The sequence below is a fragment of the Erinaceus europaeus genome, chromosome 20 (genome assembly GCF_950295315.1).
Source record: "Erinaceus europaeus chromosome 20, mEriEur2.1, whole genome shotgun sequence".
Taxonomy (NCBI): domain Eukaryota; kingdom Metazoa; phylum Chordata; class Mammalia; order Eulipotyphla; family Erinaceidae; genus Erinaceus; species Erinaceus europaeus.
This window is the reverse complement of record NC_080181.1, coordinates 38,623,417-38,642,839: the sequence shown is the minus strand read 5'-3', so window position 1 is coordinate 38,642,839 and position 19,423 is coordinate 38,623,417. Positions and strand designations below refer to the sequence as shown.

The window sequence follows — 19,423 nt, the reverse complement described above, 5'->3', positions numbered from 1 at the left end:
TAATTATTTAAGATTGGTTTACAAAATTATCAGCACTTATATAATCATTTTTTAAGGAGATGTTTTATTGCCATCAGGGTTATTGCTGGGGCTTGGTGCCCTTATAACATTTTAAAAGTTATTTGATAGGACAGAAAGAAATTGAAAGGTGATGGAGAGAGAGACAGAAAGACACCTGCAGTACTTGCTTAACCACTTGTGAAGCTTCCTCCCTGCAGTAAAGAGAGGGTGCTTGAACCTGGATTCTTATGCATAATAATGTGTGTACTTAACCAAGTATGCCACTACCCAACTCTCTTAAAAAACACACACTTAACGTATTCCATTACTACCTGTGTTCTTATCTCAAATGCATGGATGATGTTGGAAGTTTGCATATCTGTAAATTATTTTCTTCACAATCCCAATCCACAAATGCTAACCTCTTTATGAATCATTTACAGTAGCATTTCATATGACATATAATTGTGCCTAGCGAGCACAATTTAATTTACTGTTCTTTAAACCAAAGATCCTTGTTTTGCCAGTAAATAAACCCTAGAGGTATAGATGTTACCAAAATTGCAGTGTTTTAACTTTCCTGTTTGTCATGAGTAATTATAGAATATTCTTTTAAAAATATAAAATTGCTACCAAGTTCACAATTTTAATGAAGATTTAAAAATGTAGACTTGGATAATAATTCATCATAGCTACCCAAATACGTCTTTTTAAGAATATTTTTTAAACTTTATTTTATTTGATAGGATAGAGAGAAATTGAGAGGGAGAGAGGATGGAGAGAAAGACACACACACACACACACACACACACACACACCGGAAACACAACTTCACTGCTCATAAATCTCCCTGCTGCATGTGGGATCTGGGGGCTTGAACCCAGGTCTTTGTGCATAATAGTAAATGCACTTAACCAGATGCATTACTGCCTAGCCTCCTAATATGCATTAAGTAAAAGAATCAATGTATTTCAAGAGCTCCTTCTTTTTTGCTAAAAATAATTTTAAAATACATGCTTTGGTCTAAGCTTAAGTCATTTCAAAGGGCTCTGACAATGGCGTAAGCTCAACGCTACTGTCTCCAAGAACATCATAAAGTTGTTAAGCTTATATGCCAAGGTGCATCCATATCAGCTCACAGTTTTGAGCTTGTATGAAGGGAAGACTAAAGTAGGCACATCCATTTTATCCAGATAACTGTGGCTTGAGATATATTTTCATATCCATAGCTATACATTGTGAGTATTTGTAGAATTTGTAGGGTTTGCTTTGCTATAAAGACATAAGACTAATTTTAGAATATTGAAAAGCCAGATCTGATGAGATACTTGCTTGTTCCTATAATAAGCACTAATTGATCACAGAAGGAGTCTCTGGAAGCAAGATATAGTCCACAGGGGAAATTGATTTCCTAATGCTCACTTTCCCACTTAAATCTTCCATTATTGAAACAGTGACTCTAAATCTAGAGACAAAGCACTGGCTATAACCAGCCCAACCATTGTTAAGAAGCTCATTCAATTAAAAACTAAAAAAAAGAAGAACAACAACAACAACAAACAAACAAACAAAAAAAAAAACAACTCAATTGCAATCCAAGGATTAGTCTTATATGTATTTAAAAACTCAATAACCCCATTCTGATATAAAGATTTTTCATTTAAAGGACACGCTTATCCCTTTCTTTCTTTCTTTCTTTCTTTTTTTCTTTCTTTCTTTCTTCCTTTCTCTCCTTCTCCTTTCTCCTCCTCCTCCTCTTCCTCCTTCTTCTTCTTTTTCTTTTGTCAGAAGCAGTAAAGCCCACAGACTGATAAAGAGTAAACATTAGCATCAATTAAGCTTCTAATTCTTATTGAAGAAATTTGATATGGGTCTGGGTGGTGATGCACCTGGTTGAGCGCACATGTTACAATGTCAAGGACCTGAGTTCAAGCCCTCGGTCCCTACCTGCAGGAGGAAACCTTTGCAAGTGGTGCTCTGTCTCTCTCCTTCTCTGTTACTCCCTTCTCTCTTGATTTCTGGATATCTCTATCCAATAAATAAAAATAATAAAAGAATAAGGAGAGAAATTTGATATTAATTATGTATCTCATGCTTTCCTTTTTGTCATCACTGGTGCTTCACCACTTGAGACTAACTTTTTCAGATAGAAAGAGACAGACAATGGTGCAGAAAAGATTCTCTGGCAACAAGCTTCACCCAGTGCAGTGAGGGCTGGGGTGGTTACAAAACTGTGTCTCATACATGACAAAAACAGATGTCTTCTCAGCTGAACTATCTCATCTTTCCTCATCTTGTTTTGTTCTAAAATATACACACCTAAATTGTGCCAAACAGAATTCTTTGACTTGGTCCTCTTCTGATGGTTTTACAATTATTAACTTATTTAATCCGCCCAATACACCTTAGAAGACAGAAGCCATTTCACAGACAGAGAAATTGACGTACAGAGAGATAAACCACTTCGAGCCCAGTCCCCACTGCATGGAGGAAGCTTCAGTACTGTGATTTTGGTTCTTCTCTCTGACCTTTCTCTCTATCTGAAAAAAAAAAAACAAACCAAAAAACAGTCCTGAGTGGTAAAGCCTACATATGACCATATATGTATATATATTACTGTATATAGTAATAAATGCACATAACCAGGTGCATTACTGCCCAGCCCCTTAATATGTCTTGAGTAAAAGAATCAATGTATTTCAAGAACTCTTTCTTTTTTGCTAAAGAGAATTTAAAAATACTTGCTTTGGTCTTGGCTTAAGTCACTTCAAAGGGCTCTGACATTGGAGTAAAGTCAACACTATTGTTTCCAAGAACATCATAAACTTGTTAAGCCCATACGCCAAAGTGCACCTATATCAAATATAGATATAGACATAGATTAGATATAAATATATCTCTACATATCTATCTATAGATACACCTATAGATAGGTAGATAGATAGATAGATAGATAGATAGATAGATACAAATCCTTTGGTTATGTTCTTAAATATCAGACTAAACTGATTCTTTACAAAATAAGAAGTCTTGGGAGTGGCGGTAGCGCAGTGGGTTAAGCGCACGTGGTGCAAAGCACAAGGACTGGCATAAGGATCCCGGTTTGAGCCCCCGGCTCCCCACCTTCTCATGGGCGGTGAAGCAGGTCTGCAGGTGTCTCTCTTTCTCTCTCCCTCTCTGTATTCCCTTCCTCTCTCCATTTCTCTCTGCCCGGTCCAACCAACAATGAGGACATCAGTAACAACAACAATAACTACAAAAACAACAAGGGCAACAAAAAAATAAATAAGTAATTAATAAAAGAATTCTGATGACTTGTGAGTAAAGATAACAGAATTTATAATATGCATGGGGAACAAACTGTAACACTTAATTCTGCAAAATGCACTAGACAATTGATAGTTTTTCGGAATAGAACCAAAAGCATAAGGAGGCAGGAAAGACCAAGCTCCCTGGAACTACTTACATTATACATTCCTGGACATTATACACTGTCTTCTCTCTCACTGAAGTCTAAAGCAGCTGTCTGAATTGAACTCAATTACTGACTGATGAGTTTGCTATGACAAGTATCTCTTGGCAGGCAGAGGATGAAACAGTGAAGGAAACACAGGCTCATCTCTCATGAAGGTTTCAGTCTTCCTGGGCGTATGGATTGACCTGCCAACCTCCATATCCAATGGAGAAGCAACTACAGAAGCCAGACCTCCCACTTTTTGTACCCCATTTCTGGACCATACTCCCAGAGGGGGGGCAATAATAGGGAAAGATGACCAAAGGGCTCTGAACTCCAACTCCATCAAGACCTGGACAGAGAAGAGGATAAGAGGAAGGACATTTGGAAGTACTAATAACTGTAGAAACAGGTGACTTAGAAAGCAAGGGGAGATCAGACCACAAAAAAATGGGCAAATTATGTAACTATAGATAAGCTGATTGATAGATACAGAAATAATAGTAATGCCATTTTTGTGACATTGAGAGAACTACTATGATTTCCAATGAAGGGAATGGGAACTCACAACTCTGGTAGTAGGAATGGTGTGGAATTATACCTCTGTTATAAATCAATATTAATAATTAATAAAATTTTATAAAAAGTTTACAGTTTTCTAGGAAATATGGTCATTAATCAGAGAAGGATGAAAGCACAGCTGTGTAGGTGGAGAACAAGATTCTGTAACCCTGACCCCACCCACTGGCCAAGATCATAACAGTCAATTGTCCTAAAGGAGCAGAAGGTGTGAACCAGTCAAAGAGCTATGCTGGACATTGTGGATATGTTGGCTGTGTGTGTGGAACTGTTGGAAGGGGCACAGAGGCTACTAGAAGATTCTGAAGAGGACCCAATCTCAAGAGCCCAGCATGAAGGGTCATCTAAAAAGTCATCATCAGAAAAGTTGTCATGAGAAATGTTGCCATATGTGTGAATTATACCTTATATGCTGTTGATTTGAGCTTCTCAGAGAGTGACCAGAAAAAAAGAGGACAAGCAATCAAAGGGCAGTGAAGACAAATGGGAGGTCAAGAAAATCTCGGGGTTAGTAAGGAAGTTCACAGTACAAAAGGGCAGATGTTAGTGAGGTCCCATTCAGAGTGGCCACTTCCTAGTAGGTAAAATGGCAGTGAGCTCTGTGCGCTTGAAACAGGGCCTATAGCAACAGGAAGAAAGAGAAATGCTACCGTTTCTTCTCCTCTCCTCTCCTCTCCGCAAGCTACATCTCCCACAGCTACACCTCTCACTTAGGAGCAGGGAAATACACAATAGTTGTCAGTCCCTGTGAGACACAGAGCATGTCAGAAGAAAGACAAAGGATAGATCTGTGGATGGGGTCTAGCACAGGTCTAACATAAAACATTATTAAACAAAGGAGCACCTTAAAATTCCAGCTTAAAAAAGATACTCTTTCATTTTGGTCCATGCTCCCAGAGGGAGAGAAATGTTAGGGGAAGATGAACCATTCAGGTGGCTCTGAATTCCAACTTCATCAAGACCTAGAAAGAGAAGAGGAAAAGGGAAAGGACATTTAAAAGTAGTAATAGGTGTAGGTGTGATCTAGAAAGGAAAAGAAGGAAGAACCACAGGTAAAAGGGTAAATATATATATATTTACAATTTGTCTATATATATATATATATTTACAACTTGTTATAGAAGTAACACTCAACCCATATCTACAACCTTGGAAGAACTACTGTGGTTTCCAATGGAGGGAATAGGGACATATAAATCTGGTGGTGGGAACAGTGTGGAATTATACTCTTGCTATCTTATAATTTTGTAAATCGATATTTAATCACTAATAAAATTTAAAAAAGGAAAAGATAATTTCTGGAGGCATCTTCTCTAAGTCCTACCTGCCCTTTTAAAATTTTAAAAATCTGCCCAGCATACTATGCAATCTTGTTTATTTTTATTTTAGCATCTCCTCAGTTGTTATATCAAAGTAAGGCGGTGGGGGCACAAGTATGAATTCAGTAGCAGAATATGACTGTGCATCATAATGATATTTCTAAGCATCTATTATTTTTGATAATCTGCAAGTTGTATTTGTTATAAAACATTAATGCAATAACTTTATAATGAGAAGGAACAGTGAGTTAAAAGATGATCTTAGATGAAGTCCAGGCAAGCTGTCCAATCATAATTAGAATGAGTGTTGGTTTATAAATTATGAAAGGGATGGTAGGAGCAGATTAGCATGTTTGTCCCTCAGGAGAACAGACATTAAGTCAACCACAGTGAAGTACTGAGAGCAGACATTCTCTTCTCCAGAGAAAGCTCCACAAATCTTCCTGATATATTCCCTGCAGACAGCTATCATCAGACTAGTCCTTGAAGCAGTTTTTTTAGACTCTCAAAATCAGTCACCTCCAAGCCATTTAAAACTCATCACGGATGTAATGAGCTTTATCCCAAAAGAGACTCATTCTTCTGCAATCTATTTAAATCAGGCTTCCTAACTGACAGTTCATCCCTGACACTGAATTTGAAGGGATTCCATCAGCTGTGAAAAATCTCAAAACCTTAGAGACACAAGCTTTGAACAGATTTTATGTGAAATGAGATATGCTTATGAAACATCCCAGCTCATCTCATCTCCTGCAATATTCAGGCACTTGTAGCTCTACTGAATTTCTGTCTTTTGGTAATGTGAAATTGTTCTCAAATGCCACGTTTCAGTGCTCATCTCCTGAAAGTTAATATCCAAAAGACAAGTATTGGCAAGAGAAAAACAAATTTACTTCAGGTGTTAGTAACCTCAGAAAATGGCAGACACGTATCTCCTAAAATTGTCTCCTCATCGAACTTGGATTTAAGGCTTTGTAGGAAAGAAAAGGAAGAGGGATTTATGAAATAAATCTCTTACATAGAGTAGTTTATTTATAAAAGTCTTTTGTAAAATAAGTTCTTTAATTTATAAATTTATTTATTACTTACAAAATTATGAACTTATCATAATTTACTATTTTATTTGATATTTGATCACTTAGTGAATAAGAAAATTAGAAGAATACACTTTTCATTCTCACCAACTTTGTTACTTTTATGTAACTTACTTTGAGATTTAATAGTGTTTTCAAATATATCCCTCAGATTTATTCAATAACCTTTCAACAATGGGTATTTAGGGTTTTTTTGTTGTTGTTGTTTTGTTTTAACACTTCCATCACCAAAGGTGTGTCCACATCCCCATCTCCATGGGTAACCATTATAGTTCTCCCACAGTCTTAAATATAGATTATTTTTTTCACACTTGTATGTTCAATTCACTTTACTTCACATATGAGTGAAACTGTTCTGTGGTTGTCCTTCACTTCCTTACTTGCTTCACTGAGAATAATCTTCTCCAATTCCATCTACTTTATCTCAAAGGATACAACATCAAATGTTTGATTGCTGATTAATATTCCATTGAGTATATGTCCCATAACATTTTTATCCAGCCATCTGTCAAAGGGCATTTTGGCTGTTTTCAAGTTTTTGGTTTTTTTTTTTTTGGTACTGTGAATAAAGCAACTATGGACATGGGGGAGTACATATATCCCTTTGAATCAGTATTGTTATCTCTTTTGGGTAAATACCTAGGAGTGCAATTGATGGATCATAAGATATTTCCATTTGTATTTTAAGGGTTCTCCATGTTGTTCTCCATAATGGCTGCACCAATTGTCACTCCCATCAACAGTGTAGTGGAGTTTCTCTCTCTCCGCACCCTCTCCAACATTTAACCTCTCTTGTTTTTTTGATGGAGCTCATTCTCACAAGTGTGACATGTAATCTCAGTTTGGTTTTGATTTGCATTTTTCTGATGATGAATGAATTGGGTCATTTCTGTATATGTTTGTGGGCTTTTAGAGAAATGTGTATTCATATCTTCTGCCCACTTTTTTTTATTAGACTGTTCTTTTTCTTTTTGTTGAGCTGTATGTGTTCTTTATAGATGTTTGATATTAGCTGCTTGCCTGAAGTGTAGTGGGCAAAAATCTTTACCTGTTTACTGGATTTCCTGTTTTTCCTTATGGAATTTTCTTTTGATGTGTAGAAGCTTTTCAATTTGACATAGTCCCACTTCTTCATTCCTGTTTTTGTTTCCCTTGCCCATGGATGGAGTGGAGTCACTAAATATGCCTTTAATATTAAGGTCCTGAAATGCTTCACTGATGTGTTCTTATATTTATTTTATAGTTTTAGAGCTAATGTCCAGATCTTTGATCCATTTTGAGTTAATTTTGATGCAGGATGTTAGGTGATTTCATTTTTCTACATGTGGTTGTCCAATTCACCCAATATTATTTATTAAAGAATAATATTTAATAAAGTAATAAATACTATTAATTATTTCTCTTGTCTATTGGGCAGCTTTTTCCCTTTTATCATATATAATGTGCATATATATGTATATGTATATATATATATGTATATATATATATATGTATGTATAAGTTTAGTTCTGGGCTCTCTGTCCTGTTCCATGGGTCTATATGTCCATTTTTGTTCTAATACCACACTGTTTTAACTATTGTTGCTTTGTAATATAACTGAAGCCAGGAATTGTGATTCTTCCACTTTTTTCTTCTTCCTCATGAGTGCTCCTGTTATTTATGTTTTTTATAGTTCCACGAAATTTTTGATAAGTCAATTTCCTTGAAATATGTCATTGGAGTTATAATAGGGACTGCATTGAATGTATAGATTGATTGCCAAAAGGATTGCCATTTTAATGATATTTATTCTTCTAATCCATGAACGGGATGTTCTTCCATTTCTTTCTGCCAGTCTCTTTTTTTTCTGGCAATGTCTTATAGTTTTTGTTGAAAAGATTCTTTACCCTGTTTTTAGATTTATTCTCAGGTATTTTATCTTTTTTAATTGTAAATGGAATTGCTTCTTTGAAATGGCCTTTCCTCTGACCCACCGTTTGTATAAAGAAATGCCACAGACTTATGAGTATTGATTTTGTAACCTGCTACTTTCCTGAATTTATTGATGATTTCCGGTAGTTTTTTCACAGAGTTTTTGCACTTGGGCTTTTTGTCCCCCTATGTTTTGTGAAAAAGAAAAATGAATATTTTTCCTACACAAATGTTCATAAATGATTTCAAATTAGGGTTTTAATGTTGTTTTCCATTTCTATTTTTATTCCTTTAAGTACTCTCCATAGAGAGTGCACCAATCTGGATTTCCATCAACATTACAGCAGATTTCTTCTTTTCTCCAAGTACTCTTGAGACTTGTCATATCTTGTTTTGTTGCTGTTGTACATTCTCACAGGTAAAAGTTGGCATTTCAGTGTGGTTTTAATGTGAAAATCTCTAATGATGTGATAATGAATCCTTGTTTCACTTGTCTGTGGGCTGACTATAAATCATCTTTAGAGCGCTGTCAGTTCAGATCTCATTCTCATATTTTTATTAGATTATTTGTTTTATGTTGATGAATAATATGATTTATTTATATATTTTATCTTAATCCATTGTCATATGCATGGTATGTAAATATTTTATCCCAATTTCTATGGTTTCTTTTTATTCTTGTGCATGTTTCTTATAATGGAGAAGTTTTCATAAATCTTTATATTCCCTTCTATTTCTTTTAGCAGTGTTTCAAATTTTTCATTGTAAAGATCCTTCACTTCCTTTGTTAATTTCCTTCAAGATACTTTATCTTCCACAGTTCAGTTGTAAATGGGATTGCTTCTTTGTTGATATGCTTCTAGTTCTGCTTCTGGCATCCCTTCTGTTACATTGCTTGACGTTGTGGTCTATTTACATGGTCATTCTGTTACATTGGTTTGGTCTCACTCCCCCTGCCTCTGGGAGATTTTGGTTTAGTCCTGGCCTTTTCTTGCTTCTTGCTTCTCCCCGCCCCCTATCCTACTACTTCCTTGGTTCCTGACGCTGCTGCCAGAGGAGGATACAGGACAGATTTGGGTTGTGATTAGATTAGATTAGTTTTTTGAACCTTTCACTAGTGAATAAAGAAATACTGCTTCTCTGCTCAGCCATGTGTCTCTGGTCATCTGTCTCCCGCGGTGAAGCTAGCCCGGCCTACTGGCACCCTGAACTTTGACTGACACTTCTTGAAGAATATGTCTATAGTCGTCTGTTAAATGCCATTTTCCGCTTGGAAGATCATAGTGTATTGACCCCTAAAATGTGTTTGGGTGTATTCCCCCACTTCAATTTATTTATTCATTTATTTTTGGTAAAGTCTGAGTAGGATGAGTAGTAGTTTTCACTAGTATTACTTACATAATCCATTAGTACTGACTATATATAAAACAGTCTTAAAACATCTTGTTTTATTTAAATAAGAGAGATACACAGAGAGAAGAGAAAGATACAAAGACAAAACCCCTACAACCTCTCTGGGGTATGGTGATGTCAGGATTTGAATGTGGTACTTCTTGGACTTCCGGCATGGTAATCTGGTACACAAACAATTAATCACATCTGTCACTCTGAGATCACTCTTTCAGATGGGGAGAGAGAGACAGAGACAGACAGAGAGAGAGAGAGAGAGAGAGAGAGAGAGATTGCCACGATGTGGAAGCTTCCCTCAGTGCATTTTTCTGAAACTCAGTAGGGAACATGCTTCTGAAAGCCTGATGGAGCTCTTGGATGAAAAAAAAAAACTTTCTGAAATATGAGTATTCCTCATTCTTTTGATCCCAGACACCTGACACTTTAATACTATCCCACATTCGGCAGTTGGCAATTTATAGACACTTTCACCATGGTGTGCTTGATCCCTAGCATCCTTTCAACCCCCTGATAGGTAAGCTTTATTCTTGACTCTTCATATGATTAGGACTCAAGGAGGGATGTCCCAGCTAATAAAATTTTAGTTCTGAGAAGATGAGGCTTTGGGTTAATAATGTAATTAAATGAATGAATAGACAAGAACTTTAAGGGGATATTCCTGAAGAAAATAGACCCTATTTATATTTTAAGAATATTTTTTTTATTCTCACCTTAGTGACCTATACTAATGAATAGTCTACAAGTTCCTCCAGCACTCATTTCCACACAGTTTTATTAAATTGTTATTTTTATATAAAATAAGTATACATCAAATGTCCTAAGACTTACTTGTTCTAAATGTTGATGTTCCTTAATGATTAAACATGATTATGGACACAATATAAAAATGCAGTAGTCACATATTTCTCATGTAAAATACTGAATGCTTAACAAATGCTATTTTAGGCACTATACAAAGAGGGTATATAAGGACATGGGTATGAAGGACATGGGTATGAAATCAGCTATTCAAATAGAAATATATGTGTGAGTCTCTATTTATTTTAAACATTTGCAGTTTTGTTTTATTTAATTTTAAAACTTACAAGAAGCAGAAAGAATGAAAGGAAAAGAAGAGAGGCCAAAAAACTGCTGCTCTGGGGAATCTACCTCACGATCTTATACATGCAAGCTCTGTACTCTATTGCTGAGTTGCTGCCCTGCAGTGATTCCCACTTTAAAAATGGCTTAATAAATAAATTAAAGATGATATTGTATCCTCCGACACAAAAAGGTGATTATGCCTAGCAAAATAAGTAAAGAAAGACAACTTCTAGATGGTTTCACTCATATGTAGAATCTAGAGACATGATTTGCGTTAGTTTTGCAGGAAAAACAAGCAAAATCTCAGAATCTCAAACAGTTTCTAAGATTTGTGAAAACTATGGGAGGTGGGAAGATACAGAACTTTGGTGGTGGGTGTGGTGTGGAACTATATACTGTGATCTTACAATCTTATAACTAATAAAATTAATAACTAATAACAAATTAAACAAATTAAAAAGTAGCTTAATATGGCACGAGTATTTTAACACTTATTCCTCTTTAGCAATAATATTATGCAAAAATAATGAAAAAATATTAATCATCAAAAGTACATTCCACAAATCTGCCAATACTAGTAAGAAGCCAAAATGAAGTAGTAATGAAATTAAAAAAGAAAATATGTTAAACATTTACAATTCCATTGTAAGGTTTAGAGTTTTGAAAATATGGACAGTTCCTTCCAGAAGTCTCTTTCTTTTTATAATTTTTAAATTATTTTTACTTATTTATTGGTTAGAGATAGTAAGAAATGGAGAGGGAGAGAGAGAGACACCTGAAGACCTGCTTTACCACTCGTGAAGCTTTCCCCCTGAAGGTGGGGACTGGGGGCTTGAAACAGGGTCCTTGGGCACTGTAACATGTGTGCCCAACCAGGTGCACCACCACCCGACCCCCTTCCAGAAGTTTCTAACTTGTGTGAGGCCAGCACAAACAAGTGAAATGTATAACAAGATTTATGATGTATCAGGGGTCCCTCATGGTATTTCCATTCAAGTTTACAATGATTGCAACATTGAGAGACAGTGGAACTAAAACTTAGCACTTATCCCTGTCTCTACTTCCCCAGGTCTTTGTTCTACATGAAAGTTGAAAATCAAGAACCATGAAGTTCTTTATGGTATCTTGTAGGGGATAAGTCCCAGGATCTCTTCAAGAGACATCTAAGTTATAGAGTTATACCCCAAAATGTGGCTCTGACAGCTGCCTCACTTTCATAGCTGATGCTGGGATGTTCAACTTGACCTCAGAGTCAGGCAAAGAGATATGTTCAGCCTGTGTAGGCAGTCTCATTTACATCATCAACCAGTTAGGTTATCTAAAGCAAATTGGTGTATGTGCACTGGAGTTATCCCTCTTATCTTACTCGTGAACTTACAGTGATAATTGAAAAAAGCACTTAGGGGCTTAGTGGTAGCTCACTCAGCAAAGAACACACCATTACCATGTTCCAAGACCTGGGTTCAAACCACCAATCCCCAGCTGCAGAGGGGAAATTTCACAAAAGCTGAATGGTACTGTAGAGGTATTTCCTTTTCTTGGTGTTTCTCTTTTTCTTCCATTCTCTCCCTCTCTATGTTTGGAAAAAAAAAAAGTCCTTCAAGAAATATTAGTGGGGTTGTGCAGGCACTGGACCCCAGTGAAACTCTTAATGGAAAAAAAAAAAGCAAGGAAAGAAAAGAAAAAGATAAGAGAACCTGGTGGCTGAAAAGAGAGTTACAATAGTACAGATGAAGAGTTGTGGAGTCTCCATTTTGTAGATAGCTAGTAGGTCTATTTTAGTCATATTGCAAAGGGCCAATGACTAGACTATACTAGTTTTTTTTTTTTCCTCCTAGTGTGACATCTGATATGCAGGTGGATCCAAGTTATTGTCTGGAGAGATGATGTCATGACTGGAAAAAGACCAGAAAGCTGGATCAGGGAAGAGAGTAGCTCCCAAATATGGGAAAGGTGTATAAATATTATTGACTGTAACCCCCCATCAATTTGATCTGATCTGGAGCTCATTTTCAGTTTAGGAGCCTATATAACTTCTGCATCCCTGTTGATATGAGCTCACATTCTGTCATGAGTAGGAATGTTCCAAGCTGCCCCAATTTCAGGACCCATCTTCCTCAGGAGGAACATAGAGTATGTTGTCCAGATGCTACCATGATACCAACCAGACTTCCCTGGACAGACAACCCCACCAATGTGTCCTAGAGGCCCGCTTCCCCAGATCCCTGCTCCACTATGGAAAGAGAGGCAGGCTGGGAGTATGGATCAACCTGTCAACGCCCATGTTCAGTGGAGAAGCAGTTACAGAAGCCAGACCTTCCACTTCTGCATCCCACGATGACTTTAGGTCCACACTCCCAGATGGATTAAGAATAGAAAAGCTACTGGGAGGGGATGGGATACGGAGTTCTGATGGTAGGAATTGTGTGGAGTTGTACCCCTCTTATCCTATGGTTTATTCAATATTTCCTTTTTATAAATAAAAAATAAAAAAAGAAATTGTAAAAAAAATAAAAAGAGAAAATAAAGAAGAGAAAGGGGGAAATAAGTAATCATTCAACTATGAACATTTGGTTCAAATTTTGTTCATGTCTGCTAGTTGTTGCCTATTTTCTGCTTAGTTTTTATTGAATTATGTAAAAATTAGTACATATTTAAATTAACACATAACTCAATAACATTTTCTCAGCAAATGGTGCAGGATGGCATTCACATTACTTAGAAAAAAGATATTGTTTGTGTGTGTGTGTGTTTGCGTTCTTTGAAGGACTCCGTTTAATCATTCTGATTTCTTTGTACTTCAATGCTAATTTGATTAAAATTTTAAATGTTTCTTGGGAAATCATCTCAAAATTGATATTTTTATTATCTACCCCAAATGTTGCTACCATAACACCACTCCCTGCAAAAATAACTAATTAACAAATAACTGAGAGATAGTTTTCATGTGTTATCTGTAGCCTTCTGACAATGTTTCTGAGTAGAATGTAGAATTTGTATGATAGGTTAGAATGATAGATAGAATTTCTATGAATTTCTGAGTAAATGTAGAATTTCTATGATAGGTTTTTCATTTTAAAAGCTTATAATTTCACGCTGTCTCTATCCAATAAATAAATTTATTTATTTAATAAATTAAAAATAATAAATAAAATAAAAATACTTATTTATTTTATAAATAAAATAAAATAAATGTATTTATTGGATAGAGACAGTGTGAAATCAAGAGGGAAGGTGAGAATAGAGAGGAAGAGAGATAGACACCTGCAGCACTGCTTCACCACTCATGAAGCTTTCCCCCTGTAGGTGGGGACCAGGGACTTGAACCTGGGTCCTTGCGCATTATAACATGTGTGCTCAACGAGGTACACCACCACCTGGCCCCAATAAAGATAATTTTTAAAAAAGGTATGTGAGAACTATCTGAGTGAAGGGGGATAGAAAACAAAATTATATGATAAATAAAGACAATAAAAAAAGAGGCAAGAAGGAGGGATTCAGTACAAGGGGAGGGATTTGATATGTCTGAGTCTTCTAGAACTTGAATGTCTAGAGTGTATAAAGTGTAAGCCAAGGGAGTCAAGCAGTAGCGCAGCGGGTTAAGCACAGGTGGCACAAAATGCAAGGACCGGCATAAGTATCCCAGTTCAACCTCTGTGCTCCCCACCTGCAGGGGAGTTGCTTCACAAGTGGTGAAGCAGGTCTGTAGGTTTCTCCCCCTCTCTGTCTTCTCCTCCATTCCTCTCTGTCCTGTCCAACAATGATGACAACAATAATAACTACAACAATAAAACAAGGGCAACAAAAGGGAATAAATAAATAAATATTTTTTAAAAGTGTAAGCCAAGTACTGATGACTGTCAAGGAAAAGTTAAGCATGTCCGTATCCTCTGTCAATTAATTTTCCTTTTGTATCTTTTACATTGACAAGTAAAATCCCTTGCACATTCATGGACACTATGAAAATTAAGTTTGCAGCACCAGCATTTTGATCTTTCTCCCAATTTGATGTTTTGTATTTTTATCCAAGCCACTCATCTAACAAAATTCTATGAATTATTTCACTGTGTTGCTTTTTAGCCCATGAAAGCTGTCTTACCTTTGGCAATGTTTTGTTACAGGTGATTATGTTGTCATGACTATATATTTTGAATTGAGTAGAAGAATGGGGTACTTTACTATTCAAACGTACATCCCCTGTATACTGACTGTGGTTTTATCATGGGTGTCATTTTGGATAAAAAAGGATGCTACACCAGCAAGAACAGCATTAGGTAAGTGTCAGAAATTCCCCCATAATTTTGCACAATTTTAATACAAAAGCACTCACCAAAATACATTTTATGGAAGAGGCTTAGTTCAAATGCTGCTGATTTAATTTGAAGTCTACTTGAGTCAACTCTAGATTTTATAATGCAGTCAAGATAGATTGTTCATTCTGATAGTATTCCACTTGCCCCACTTAAGATAAGTGGGACTTAAGAACTCCAAATGAGTCAACTGTGCCATACTAGATGCTAAGTATTATAAGATAATAAAACTGTAGTTAGATCCTGGGACTAGCCAAGTCCAAAGTTTCATTATGTAAATGTAATAGAATTGAACTTAACTCATATTTGGAAGACTGAAGACATAATATTGGTACAAATAGTTATTTAATTAAAGAAGTTCTGCTTGTCCATTGCAACTTTATCAGTTAATAAGAAAATGACTATTATTTCTAGCTAGAATATATACATGAAGGTTCCTCTTGTAGACTTTCCTTTAATCCTTTCAATAAGACAATCAATTTCAGTGGTTTTAGAATTATGTGATTTTTTTCCTACCAGGTTTATCATTAGGACAGCATGCTTGCATAACTCCACTTTTTCTCCTGGAAGCCATTTGTTTTTCTTTCTTCTAGAGAGAAGGTGAGATACACAGATGATAGATGATAGATAGATAGATAGATTAGATAGATAATAGATAGATGATTGATAGATACATACACACACAAAGGCAAAGAGAAGGAAAGCACTACTCCACTATTCCACAGCTCATGAAGCCCCCCCCCCCACTACAGCTGCTCCTACCTGGTAGCCAGAGGCTTGAACTTAGGTCCTGGTATATGGTAACATGTACAATGTGGGTGAGTCACCTAAGGAGCCCCTACAAACATGTTTTATATCAGTTTCCATTTATAATATGAATTTAGCCTAATGTCCATTATTCTGATTTGTGAAAAATCTTAAATGTGTAATGAATATAGAGGCTATCCTCCAAAAAAATAATAAAATTCATTATGAAAAAAGGGATTCCCTCAACCAAAAATCCTTGCAAAATCTCCATTTTACATTGTCCTTTTCCTGCCCTTATTGCTACTTTGTGTTTAAGCAAATATATTAGCTTGTCATATCCCCTTCAAATACCAGACTAGCATGAGAGAATTGGTAAATCTACAAGCAAAGATATATTGCAAAGTTGAGAACTAGGCTTGGGGTAACCAGATCACTTTATAAAAGTTGGTGTCACAAAAAAAGCATAAAGTGTCTTTATGTTATCTTTACCAGGGTCACAAAATAACTCAGCTAGATAAACACTGCTTTAACTATATTCAGCTCATGGTTGACCCTGGTCCCATTGCACTAAAGGAAGCTTTGTTGCTCTGGGGCTTCTTTCTCTCTGTCTTTCTCTCTCTCTTTCTTTCTTTCTTTCTCTTTCTTTCTTTCTTTCTTTCTTTCTTTCTTTCTTCCTTTGTCTCTTCCTTCTTTCTTTCCTTCCTTTCTCTCTCTCTCTCTCTCTCTCTCTCTCTCTCTCTCCCTCCCTCCCTCGCTCCCTCCCTCCCTTCCTTCCTTCCTTTCTCTTTTCTCACTTCTGGAACTTCACCATTCTGGGATAACTTTTTCAGACAGAGACACAGAGAGAAGGAGAAAGAAGCCATAGCATGAAAACTTCCTCTAATGCAGTGGAGGGAAGCCAAACTCAAACATGACATTATCCAAGTGAGCTTTCTTGATAACCCCTGTCTCTTTCTTTCTTTCTGAAAAAGTCAGCCTAGAGTGGTATAAAGTCCTAGTAATGAAAAAAAGGGGGGGGGTGTCTTGCTATTGTAGAATTAAAAGATAGAATAACACCAGCACCAGCAGTTAATAGAGTGACATCCTAGGAAAGTAGAGATATTTCATTAACATGAGAATATTTAGTTCTTCTTCTAGTGTTTGCCCTTCTTCCATAGCCAGTCAACAGCGTCAGGTTGAGCCTGATGTAAAGTTTCGAGACCCCCTTTGAATCTGGAGAGGTGGCAGTCGTTGACTACGTGGGTCATAGTCTGTCTGTAGCCGCAGGGGCAGTTCTGGTCGTCTCTGGCTCCCCAGCGATGGAACATAGCAGCGCACCGGCCATGGCCTGTTCGATAGCGATTGAGGAGGGCCCAATCATAACGTGCTAGGTCAAAGCCGGGTTGACGCTTGCAGGGGTCTGTGATGAGGTGTTTGTTCTTTACCTCAGCTGACTGCCAACTCTGTTTCCAAGAGTCTGGAACAGAGAAGTTCAGTGTAGGCGTAGGGGACCAGATTGGGTGACGAGACGTCAAGCGTTGGACAGGGTGGGCGAAGATATCCGCATATATTGGCAGGGCCGGTCGAGCGTAGACGTGGGAAATGAACTTAGATGATGCCACATCCCGACGAATATCTGGCGGGGCGAATATTTAGTGAAGATATCAGAATGTACAGAAATAGGAGGTCTCGATACATCACGAAAATAAAGAACAAGGGGTCAGGTGTTGGCACACCTGGTGGAGTACACATATTACAGTGCTCAAGAACCTGGGTTCAAGCCTCCAGTCCCCACCTACAGGGGGAAAGCTTCATGAGCAGTGAAGCAGTGCTACAACTTTCTCTCTTTTTTTTTAAAAAAAATTTATTTATTTATTCCCTTTTGTTGCCCTTGTTTTTTTTTTTAATTGTGTAGTTGTTATTGTTGTTGTTACTGATGTTGTCATTGTTAGATAGGACAGAGAGAAATGGAGAGAGGAGAAGACAGAGAGGAGGAGAGAAAGATAGACACCTGCAGACCTGCTTCACTGCTTGTGAAGCGACTCCCCTGCAGGTGGGGAGGCAGGGGTTCGAACCACGATCCTTAAGCCGGTCCTTGTGCTTTGTGCCATGTGCAATTAACCCACTACACTACTGCCCCACTCCCTTATTTATTTATTCTATAGAGAAAAATAGGGAGGGGAAGATAGATAGATAGATAGATAGATAGATAGATAGATAGATAGATAGACAGATAGATAGACAGACAGACAGCTGCAATCCTGCTTCACCATTTGTGAAGCTTTCCCCCTGCATGGGGGGTCTGGGGACTTGAATCTGGGTCCTTGTGTACTGTAACATGTGCACTCAACCAGGTGCACTACCACCTGGCCTCAGTCTTTCTCTCTCCTTATCCTTCCCTCCCCTGTTAGTTTCTATCTTTAAAAAATATATAAATTAAAAAACTAAGTAAATTTTTAAATAAATAAAGCACTAAACAAGTCACTGGCAAAGTAACCATCTATAATAAGAAAGCACTCAACTTCCATTTAAAACAGATAAAAAGTCCACATTCCCTATAATGTATCACCCAATTTTCTGTTGGTAAATTACTAAACAATATATGAATCAGGAAATTATGACTTATGAGTATATAATTGTCATAATTAGAATTATGACAATTCTAATGCTGAGTCAATAGAAGCATGATTATACTTACTTTAATAACATTTTAAAATAATGGATAATGTGATCTTAATGAGAGAACAGATTATCTCAGCAGGTAATGTATATTTAAAAAGAAATTCTAGAATGAAATGTGTAATAGGTGGATTGAAAGATACATCAAATGGTTGAAGATAACTATCATGTAAAACTGATCTCATCTATAGGGTAGAAGTATAAAATGATTTAGAAGGATGAGGAGAGCCTCAATAATCTATTGGATAAAATATTCAGAGAGAGAGAGAGAGAGATGTGACAATAACTGGATTAGAAAACTAAAGGGCAGAAGTTGAAAAATAAGAACAGAAGAGAAAACTGAAAGAAGAACTTGGACTGCCATTGGTGTACTGCACCAAAGGGGTGTGTGTGGGTGAGGGGGGTGTAGTATTCAGGGCCTGGAACATGATGGTGGAGGTCTTAGACATGGGTTTTAGAGAGTTAAATTGCTATGTGAAAAACAGAAATGTTACACATGTACAACTATTGTATTTTATTGTCAACTGTAAACCATTAATCCCCCCAATTAAAAAAAAATCAGAAGATTAAAAAGAATGAGATAATTTACTGATGAACCAAAGTTAAAAATCTCACCCATAAATCTGGGTGGTAATACACCTGGTTGAGCACACATGTTACAATGTACAACAAACCAGGTTCAGTCCCCCAGTTGCCACATGCAACAGGAAGTCTTAGCAATTGCTTTCCGTATCTCCCTCTCCCTCTTATTTCTGGCTGTCTCTATACAATAAATAAATAAATAATATTTAATAAATAAATATTATTAAAGATAATAATTTTTTTTAATTTAAGAAAGGATAAATTAACAAAACCAAA

At 36.6% G+C, this 19,423-nt stretch overlaps 1 protein-coding gene across 2 annotated transcripts in view; it reads left to right on the top strand.

The window, feature by feature from the left end:
• GABRG3 (gamma-aminobutyric acid type A receptor subunit gamma3) overlaps positions 1-19,423 on the top strand; it is a 671,194-nt gene that overhangs the window by 638,587 nt on the left and 13,184 nt on the right. For both annotated transcript variants that reach the window (XM_060179248.1, XM_007526462.3), the window contains exon 7: positions 14,972-15,124. In XM_060179248.1, the coding sequence (XP_060035231.1) occupies positions 14,972-15,124 (153 nt within the window). The remainder of the gene's footprint in view (positions 1-14,971; positions 15,125-19,423) is intronic.